General features: G+C 45.7%; 1 protein-coding gene across 2 annotated transcripts; it reads right to left on the bottom strand.

Annotated features, from left to right (window-relative positions):
* On the bottom strand, positions 1,562 to 9,500 carry UTS2 (urotensin 2). 2 transcript variants are annotated; one of them, XM_021093545.1, is made up of 5 exons: positions 9,169 to 9,500; positions 8,204 to 8,421; positions 5,493 to 5,600; positions 3,509 to 3,552; positions 1,562 to 1,807 (listed from the first exon to the last, which is right to left on the bottom strand). In XM_021093545.1, the coding sequence occupies exons 2-5, from the start codon at positions 8,301 to 8,303 to the stop codon at positions 1,694 to 1,696; spliced, it is 366 nt and encodes a 121-aa protein (XP_020949204.1). In that variant the 5' UTR covers positions 8,304 to 8,421; positions 9,169 to 9,500; the 3' UTR covers positions 1,562 to 1,693.

Consider the following 10,247-nt stretch of genomic DNA (forward strand, 5'->3'; position numbering starts at 1 on the left):
CACATTGATACAGATGTATGAGTAGACTGTACGTACACACACACACACACACACACACACACGGCTTTTAAAAATTAACAAACCAGGGAGTTCCCGTCGTGGTGCAGTGGTTAATGAATCCGACTAGGAACCATGAGGTTGCGGGTTCGGTCCCTGGCCTCGCTCAGTGGGCTCAGGATCTGGCGTTGCTATGAGCTGTGGTGTGGGTTGCAGATGAGGCTTGGATCTGGCGTTGCTGTGGCTGAATAAAAATAAAAAATAAAATAAATAAAAATGAGCAACCAGTCTATTTCTTCCATTCCACAACCTAAATCCCACCTTGGCTTTCTTCTCAAAGAAATAGGTGACGAAGGTATTTTTCTAGTGCTGTGACCCTTGAGCCCCTGGAAACAGATCATCAAAGTTCGGTGTTGAGAGATTATAGTTTTCAAGTGTTCAGGACTTAGGTCAGCCAAGGGAGAGGCGGGTCTGTTCTGAGCACGTGAGGTCCCCTATCAGAAATGAAGGAGAATTCGGAGTTCCTGTGGTGGCACAGCAGGTTAAGAACCTAACAAAGTGTCCGTGAGGGTGTGGGTTCAACCCCCGGCCTCGCCCAGTGGCTTAAGGATCTGGCATTGCTGTGGCTGTGATGTAGGTCACAGATGCGTCTCCGATTCAACCCCTAACCCAGAAACTTCCATATGCTGCAGGCGCAGCTGTGGAAAAAAAAAAAAAAGGTAAGGAAAATTTAGAGGGTTCCCAGCCAGCCCCCAGATTCAGACAGCCTTCATGGAGACATTTTTCCAAGCCATAATACTGATTTCGCCCGTTTTCATCTTTGAGAGTTGAGAGAGCATCATAGCTAATGTTACCGAAGGCAGGTCTGATGCTCGCCTCTCAAAAAAAAAAAATCAATTCTTGAGAGAGAGACAAATGGCCGTAGAAGGGACAGCCACTTCTAATCAGGACGCCAGCCATCTGGAGGGGTGGTGGACGTGGTGTCCCCTAAACCATCACCGGAGAGTCTGCTCAGCCGTGAACATTTTCAAAGGGAAGAGGAAGTCATCTCAGTCCATCACCGAGACGGGGTCAGTGTGATGGCCGTCCCCCCGGGTGCAGGCTGGTGAACGGCTGTGGTGTTTCTTTAGAAGCTGTGCGCTGCTCACAGTTTGCTCTCCAGATGCGCTAGGGAAGAGCGCAGGTCTTCTGTTAATGACTTAGTCTTCAATTTGCCTTTGATCTACCAAAAGAACCAACATGTCAGGCAAGGTGCTAGGTGGGGAGGTGAGTAGAGCCTGGGGGCACCTGGTTTAAGGTTAGAGGAAAGACAAAGGACCCTTCCGCAGAGAGTTCTTTCCTGCCCAAAGCTGCCTACACGAACCCAACCTTGTGTAAACGATTTGTAATTTAACTATTGTAACCCCTGATTTACTTTTATGACTTTTTCTTCTTAGTATTTGCTTCTGTTCATTTCTTAGGTTTACCGTTAAATCTGCGGATAATCCTTTAAGGATAAGTTGATGGAAAGAAAAATTGTAGATTTTCCGGGTATGTGTTTAAGCAAAACAGCCCCTCGTGATACTTGCCAAACACAAAGGGTTTATTTTCCAAATAATAGTGAACAGAGTAGGGTTTGCCTGGTTTTTCATCTGCACTGCTGTCAAGTCAAGCACGTTTTTTTACATTTTCTAAGATGGTTGTTGTTGAGGTGACTTCAGACACAGTATTTCCAGAAGCATTCAGAGGTGGGCCCACGTTTCTTGTATGGTTTCTTGATTCTGGCCAAAAGGTGACTCAGAAAAATGTTAGGATCTTGTCCAGAGAAAGCCTGAAATGAAAACCACCCAAAGAGGGGGAAAAAAACAACAACAGGTTATCAATTAAGTAAGAGTCCTACCCACAAAAAAGAAAGCTTGGTTAAGATATGGGACCTTGCAAAGATGGTTGCTGCTCTGTGGGGTGGAGCTGCAGTGAGAGCCCAGGGCAGTCTCTATGACTCCTCCAAAAAAAAGGAGTTCCCATTGTGGCTCAGTGGAAATGAATCTGACTAGCATCCATGAGGACACAGGTTCAATCCCTGGCCTTGCTTGGTGGGTTAAGGATCCGGTGTTGCTGTGGGCTGTGGTGTAGCCAGAAGCTACAGCTCTGATTTGACCCCTAGCCTGGGAACCTCCATATGCCGCAGGTGTGGCCCTAAAAAGACAAATACATACATAGGCTCCTTGTGCCAACCTGTGGTCTGTTCAGTCTGTCTTACCCCCTGATTGCCATTCACTTTCCTAAACCCTCCTTGCCCAGTTTCTGTTTAAATCGTCTGCCCCACGTGCAGTACATTCACCCCGTTCTGTGTAAAGTGGACCTTTTTGATTCATCTTGAAATTAACTTCTTTAAGCGTGAACCCTTAGCTTTCTTTTTATTCTAGGATTTCATGAGCAAATCTTCCTCATGATCCGCCTTTATGATTTTGGAGTCTTTCACTGTCATCTTTCTACTCAGAAGAATATAAAATCTGAATGATCACTTGACATGGAAGCTACCCCACCCTCTTCTGGGTGGTTTACCTCCCTGGGGACCAGAGGCAGGACACGCCGTTTTCAGGATCAAGGTTTCCAGGATTTATATTGTTACAAGAATATTCATGGACACCACACCCAAAAAAGACATCTCTGGTCAAAATATTTGGGAGATGCTTGGTTAGCATTAAATACATTCATCTCAGTTCCTGGAGGCTTTAATGTGCTAATAACACCCTACTAGGAGTCGCCAGGATGGGAGGGGGGCCAGAACACAGTGCCACCCTGCAGGCTGGCTCCTGGGGCTGGCATGCCCAGAAAATCTTTTAGGAAGCACGAGTTTAGGAGGTGACGGTGACCACATACAGATTTTTCATTGAGCTTTTAAGGCGCCCCATCAACTGTGTGCCATTTCTAACCATGTAGCATTATTACTCATCACGCCTTGTTACAGCCGGTCTTCTGCCCCCAAAATGATCTCCTCTGCACACTCGGCTCTGCCACACATACTCCATCTGCCCTTGGACTGTGTCTCTCTCCCATTTAGATGTTACATGGCCTCGATTCTCAAATGTTACTGTGTGTACAAATCACCTGGGTGCCTTGTTAAGGCGCAGGTGTCCCTGCAGCGGTGCTGGGGGTGGGGCCTGAGAGTCTGCATCCCTCGCCCGCTTCCCAATGACACCAACACTGCTGGTCCCTGGATCACCTGAAGGTGATCAGTGGGAGCACAGGGGATGCCAGACTCGAGAGCAGAGGCCTGACCTGCTTTTTATTCTCCTGAATGTGTTACAAGAATTTATCCCAAACAGCCACTGGACGAGCGCTTGTTATGTCCACCTTTCATAGGAATCCAAATTTGGGGGGAAATTCATGCTTTGAAATAATACTCACTGGCCAATGATCTTAAAATGTGATTTCCACCCAGACTGCTCAACTGATTCACGAATTTAGGCTCCTCTAATGTCAAGACAGAGTGTCACCTTTTTAAACCTAACTCATCGGGCACTCTTACCTTTCTCATTCCTCCTCTTGGGTAAAAAATGTCCATTCCGGCATCTGGAAAACAGTATTTTGAAACCGTTCATCATCAGATCTTTTGTCTCCATCTGTCACTTGTCTTATTTAAAACACACACAATAGGAGTTCCCGTCATGGCTCAGTGGTAATGAACCAGACTAGGATCCATGAGGATGCAGGTTTGATCCCTGGCCCTGCTCAGTGGATTAAGGATCTGGCACTGCTGTGAGTTTCAGCGTAGGTTGCAGATGTGGCTCAGATGTGGTGTTGCTGTGGCTGTGGTGTAGGCGGGCAGCTGCAGCTCCCCTTTAACCCCTAGCCTGGGAACTTCCATGTGCGGTGAGTGCGGCCCTGAAAAAGACATAAAATAAAATAAAATTAAAATTAAACACACACTATAGAACATTACTAAATCATGTCTAGTTTCTGGCTTTCCTATCTCACCACGATGGTGTTTACTTGAAGGAAGACAGGCGGGCAGTTCGCAAAGGACAATGCATTTTCCTCAATAAGTGAGCAGTTCCGTAGTTTATCAAAAATATTGTATAAGTGAACTTTTTTCTACTACACGATGTCTATTAAAAGACCCCATTTTGTTTCCAGAATGTCATGAGCATCTGTGTCAGTGCCTGAAGGAATTTCCTCACATCCCGGAGAAAAATAGTAAAAGCTGACACTATATTGGTTATGTTGTGTGTAACTGTGCTGAATGCATTACTTGCATTTTCTTTTTTTTTTTCTTTTTTTTTTTTTTTTTTGTCTTTTTTTGTCTTTTGTTGTTGTTGTTGTTGCTATTTCTTGGGCCGCTCCCGCGGCATATGGAGGTTCCCAGGCTAGGGGTTGAATTGGAGCTGTAGCCACCGGCCTACGCCAGAGCCACAGCAACGCGGGATCCGAGCCGAGTCTGCAACCTACACCACAGCTCATGGCAACGCCAGATCGTTAACCCACTGAGCAAGGGCAGGGACCGAACCCGCAACCTCATGGTTCCTAGTCGGATTCATTAACCACTGCACCACGACGGGAACTCCTACTTGCATTTTCTTGATGATGCTTCACAAAAACCCCAGGAGATGGACATTTTTATCAGTCCTGTTTACTGGTTTACGAAACCGAAGTGCAGATAAAGTAATTTGCTTAAGACTTTAGGAAGTGGGGGAGTTCCCGTCGTGGCGCAGCAGAAACGAATCTGACCAGGAACCGTGAAGTTGCGGATTCGGTTTTATCCCAGGCCTCGCTCAGTGGGTTAAGGATCTGGCGTTGCCGTGAGCTGTGGTGTAGGTCGAAGATGCAACTCGGATCCTGTGTTGCTGTAGGCCGGCAGCTGTAGCTCCAATTAGACCCCTAGCCTGGGAACCTCCACATGCCGCGGGTGCAGCCCTAAAAAGCAAACAAAACAAAAAAACAAAAAAAAAAGACCCTAGAAAGTGGGAAACCAGGATTGTAAATTGCACCTCCGCCTAGAATAAACGTCCGTACAGAGAAAGAACTCTAAGATGCTTGCCAGGAGTCCCTGAGAAAAAGAAAACAAAAGAGGACAGAGGAAGTCTTTGTGCCAGGAGGGGAGAGTGTTGGGTTATTATCTCATTTATTTCACATGGCTGATCTTTACATTCCAAATAGGGTCTTGGAGTTCCCATTCTAGCTCAGTGGGTTAAGAACCTGACATAGTGTCTGTGAGGATGCAGGTTCAACCCCTGGCGCCACTCAGTGGGTTAAGGATCTGGCATTGCTGCAAGGTGCTGTGCAGGTCGCAGATGTGGCTCGGATCTGGTGTTGCTATGGATGTGGCAGGTGTAGCTGCATGCAATTCGACCCCTAGCCTGGGAACGTCCATATGCTGCAGGTGCTGCCGTAAAAAAACAAAACAAGCAAAACAAACAAAAAGCAAAATAGGGTTTTACCTCATCTACTTGATGAGAATAGGGAGTAAATTCAGTTGCCAGAAAATTAGCGCATAAACACAAGGATCGTTGTACCTGCTTCCCTAAGATCCTCTCCTGCCTCTGCACCTGGCGTCTCTGGCAGCATCTGAAGAAGGGAGGCTCTTTCCAGCTCGTCCCAAGCTGATCTGACATCTTCAGGTGCTGCACAGAGTAATGATAGAAATTAGCAGCTCAGCTCCTTCTTCACTTAGTCCCGTTCCCTGTTGTCTACGGTTGGGGGTGAAGGTACCAGGGACACAGAGATAATACTAGAAAAGCCTCTAAGGCCAAGTTCATGATTTGTTGTCAGTGGTACTCTAACAGAGACGTGGAGATGCTCCAGTCCAACTTGCAAGGCAGCCGAACAGAAGAGCAAGAGGCATGGACCTCAGTGACACCCCCAGCCCATGTGACTTCACCAGGCGGCTCCCTGCCTTGAAGAAGAGGGTAAAAGGCTGAGCCCACCACCCCTAAAAGCCTTTCCACTTGCAAAGGCAGCCTCGTTTCTGTCCACCTCCTGCTGCCTATTGCCTTTTGCTTTTAGATATTTGGGTGGTGCAACTGGAGTGAGAGGAAAAATAATGCAGTGGTTTTCCAAAACAAAAACAAAGATTGTTGATGTTCTTCCTATCAAGCCAACAGGGTGGCATCATCACTCGACCTTCTGGCCTCCAAGGTGTAGATCCAGCTGTTAGAAAAGAGCTGGGAAGTTCCCATGGTGGCTCAGCGGTTAGCAAACACGACTAGCATCCATGAGGATGCTGGTTCGATCCCTGGCCTTGCTCAGTGGGTTAAGGACCTGGTGTTGCTGTGAGCCGTGGTGTAGGTTGCAGATGAGGCTCAGATGTCTCGTGGCTGTGGATGTGGTGTAGGCCAGCAGCTACAGCTCTGATTCAACCCCCAGCCTGGGAACCTCCATATGCTGCAGGTGTAGCCCTAAAAAGACAAAAAAAAAAAAAAAAAAAGAAGAAGAAAAGAGCTTTGAAATACTCTTTAAGGGAACATTTTCAACGTGAAATCTGGTCTCTTGGTGGCATATGAGATGCACAGTGTGTATGCGGTGTGTGTAGAGGGAGGCTGCAGTCTGCCAAGGGGAGGCTGGGCCCCAAGAGCGCCCTCTTCGCCAGGTGCTGCCAGCGAGGTCTGAGGCCCCGAGTCCTATAATATCTGCAGGCTTCAGGCTTCCAAATACTTGGCTACAACCCTGATTGGAGAATCACGAGTCAGCCCCTTTAAAGGCTTCTGGGCACATTCACAGTCCTCGGGTAGAATATCAATGAAAATCGATACAATTTGGCCCCATGAAAATGTTTCTGCCATGAAGGGTCATTCATACAGAAATAAGTGGAGAAGAAAATCAGGCAAAAACCAAGGTGAGCTGCCACCTGTTAAGAATTTGAATGAGAGGCTATTGTAGCGTCTGAGTTTGAAAAAATCATAATAATGACATGTTATCTTTTGAGAATGACAGAACTATGTGAGTATTTATTCTTGATTTCATCTTACGCTTTTCACCATTCTTTTTTTTTTTTTTAATAGCAGAGATTCAATCAAGTGAATGCCTGTTTTAACCATTAAAATGACTGCCACTTACAAGTTTAGTGACTCTAGAAGTTGGCTCATAGTGCCTGAGTGACTAAAGTGCTTGGCAGTAAATTCAGAAAGCTGCTTGGGAGGGACTTTAGAGCCTAGAGATTATAAAATCAGTGGCCTGGGAGAGTTTGTTTTCTTTATGTAGGAAAAAGTCAGGCAGAGAACAGACTTGGGGTGGCCAAGGGGGAGGGGGAGGGAATGGGGTGGATGGGGAATTTGGGGTTAGCAGATGCAAAGGATGGCATTTAGAATGGATAAGCAATGAGGTCCTGCTGTACCGCACAGGGAACTCTCTCCCGTCTCTTGGGCTAGACCATGATGGAAGAGAATATGAGAAAGGGAAATATATATATGAATGCGTCACTGTGCTGTACAGGAGAAACTGGCACAGCACCACATCGGCTACACCCTAATAGAATTTTTTAGAAAAGGGAAACTTCTGAGAGTTCCCACAATTAAAGACAAGTTAAAATCCAGTTAAAGTGTTTATGAACCCAATACCCAAGCATCCGCCTTTTCATCTCTTAAACTAAATGAAGTGAGCTAATAGCCCAAGAAGTATCTTACTTGACAGATACACTTTAAAAAATTCAACTTAAACTGAATGAAACATAAAGCGAAAGGAAAAGATAAATGGACTTGGACATCACTGTCATCCTAGCCCCAGAGGTGGGGGGGAGGGGGGAAGCGGTCACCTCTTTATTTTTAATAAACGTTTTTGTTTCCGATGACACCTGTCCAAGGAGGACTTTTTACCTTTATAAGATGAAAGAAAAATATTTGAATCTATAATGGGAACGACCAATTCTGCATTCAAACAGTCCGTGTAAAATAAAAACTAAAAGCAACGATGTTTTAAACCCATTTTCAAAATTGAAAACTAAAAGAAAGCAGACCAAAATAACTCAGCATTATAGAAATGACATTAAATATGCAAGGCTGCCCTTTTTACTTTGCTTCGTCTACTTTTACGTTTTAGAAGAGGAGAAGAACCTGTATCCATGACAAACGCTGAGATATGCTGTAAGGATACTTAGTATCCTTTTCAGAGCTGGAACTGTTAATTGAGCAAGACTCCTTTAAGAAAGCATTTCCATACACGTCTCTAACACTGCATTTCAGACCCTTGAAGACTCTTTCAAGGCCAACACAGGAGGGAAAAATCATCTTACCTGAGAAGGGCAGGGGCTCTTTCCTGGAGTCAGGGACGGGAAGAGCGAAGAGGGGACCTAAGCATCCTAGGAAGAGCAAGCAGGGGACCAGCTTGGACATGACTGGCAGGAGGCAGGACCCTTCCTTCCTGGCTTCTGTTGGTCCGAAGCCTCAACTTGCTCCTTCGCATTCTGTGATCCGAGATTATATATACGATCATGTGACCTCATACCATCCCCTACCAAAAAAAAATTAATTTATTGGCTCCCAAGGCCAAAAGGCAATCACTTTGCATTGACGTCATTTTTCAAAGTAGCAACTCATAGACAATACATTTACTGTCGTGGTGCCTGGCGTGCAAAATAGGTAGCTAAAGAAAGAACAGCTACGTTTATGAATCTGGCAACAGGAGGAACTGAGAGCCATACATCATGAGCTGAAGAAAGGATCAGATGGGAATTGAAGTGGCCGAGGCAGAGATGTGGGTTGGCGGATCCTACCCCGCAGAAGCGCCATGCAGCATGATGTGAAATGTATTGGTTTCCTTTTTTTAACCTTTCATGAATGTGGAGGTGAACTGGCAGCTTGTCTTTGGGGCTGCTGTGCCTGCAGAATGACAATATGTGGATTAAAACTTAAAACCAGGTTTTTTTACTTTAAAAAAGTGAACATAAGTTAAAGGCACAGCAAACATTCAGGCTCAAGGCAAATTCTGTGTATACATTTGGCCTTGTGTAAGATGATGAGGACAGGGGGTTTTTAGAGGATGGAAGTCACTGTCCTTAAAGCTGGATATGATTCATGAAGGACAGATGAAGAAGCCGATTGAAAACCTCATATTTCCAGAATTTCTGTGCTCCTCCCCACCCCCCCACCCCCCCGCCTGGTGCTCCCTGCCTAGATCCCTGCAGTAGCCTCACGAACATCCTCAAAGCTGCATTCTGCCCACCAGTCTCATCTCAAAACAGCACAGGGATGCTCTCACCACATATGTCCCCAGGTTATATCAGCTTGTGGCTCAAAACCCTGTATTGACTTGAACATAAAACTTAAGCCTAAAGAAGTACCAGGGGAAAAAAACAAAACAAAACAAAACAGGAACAACTTCAGAACCCGAGGGCAGGCAAATACTTCTCCGACATGAGAAAAAAAGCCATGTAAGAAAAAAATGGATAAATGGGACCTTATCAAAATTGGAAACACCTGCTCTTTGAGAGAGACTTAACAGGCACAACTATGAGAAAATATTCACAAAACCTGTGCCAGATGAAAAACTCCAGGATATATGTAAAGAACCCCAACTCAATAAGCCCACCACCCAATTAAAAGAATGAGAAGAGTTCCTGTATGGCTCCTCGGTAACGAACCTGACTAGCATCTGTTAGTATGTGGGTTCAATCCCTGGCCCCACTCAGTGGGTTAAGGATCCAGCGTTGCCATGAGTTGCAGTGTAGGTCATAGACTCAGCTCGAATCTGGTGTGGCTGTGGCTGTGGTATAGGACTGCTGGTACATTTAGGATGCAGCCCTAAAAAGAAAAGGAAAAAGAAGAATGAGCAAAAGGTTTGAACAAATTCTTCATCTGAGAAGGTATACTCTCAGGACATGAAAAAAAAAAAAAATACTCCACATCATTAGTCATTAGAAAAACGCAAATTAAAGGAGTTCCCCTTGTGGCGCAGTGGTTAACGAATCCGACTAGGAACCATGAGGTTGCGGGTTCAATCCCTGGCCTTGCTCAGTGGATTAAGGATCCAGCGTTGCCGTGAGCTGTGGTGTAGGTCGCAGACATGGCTCAGATTCCGAGTTGCTGTGGCTGTGGTGTAGGCCGGTGGCTACAGCTCCAATTGGACCCCTAGCCTGGGAATCTCCATATGCCGCAGGAAGCGGCCCTAGAAAAGGCAAAAAGAAAAAGAGAGAAACGCAAATTAAAATCACAATGAGACGCAACTACAGTCACAATGGCTGCAATTGAAAAGACCAACAATTCCACCTGTTGTTGAAGATGCAGAACACCTGGGACTCTCATACGGGGGTGGGAACGTAAAATGGGACAACCTCTCTG

This window comes from Sus scrofa, chromosome 6 (assembly GCF_000003025.6).
Source record: "Sus scrofa isolate TJ Tabasco breed Duroc chromosome 6, Sscrofa11.1, whole genome shotgun sequence".
Lineage (NCBI taxonomy): Eukaryota > Metazoa > Chordata > Mammalia > Artiodactyla > Suidae > Sus > Sus scrofa.

What these genes read in the sequence shown, in the direction of transcription:
- UTS2 (XM_021093545.1), bottom strand. Translation starts at nt 8,303, where the DNA reads ATGTCCAAGCTGGTCCCCTGCTTGCTCTTCCTAGGATGCTTAGGTCCC. An exon ending in AGAGGATCTTAGGGAAGCAG is followed by an intron (nt 3,553 to 5,492) that starts GTACAACGATCC and finishes ACTGTTTTCCAG; the next exon opens with ATGCCGGAATGGACATTTTT. An exon ending in CAAGAGGAGGAATGAGAAAG is followed by an intron (nt 1,808 to 3,508) that starts GTAAGAGTGCCC and finishes TTTTCATTTCAG; the next exon opens with GCTTTCTCTGGACAAGATCC.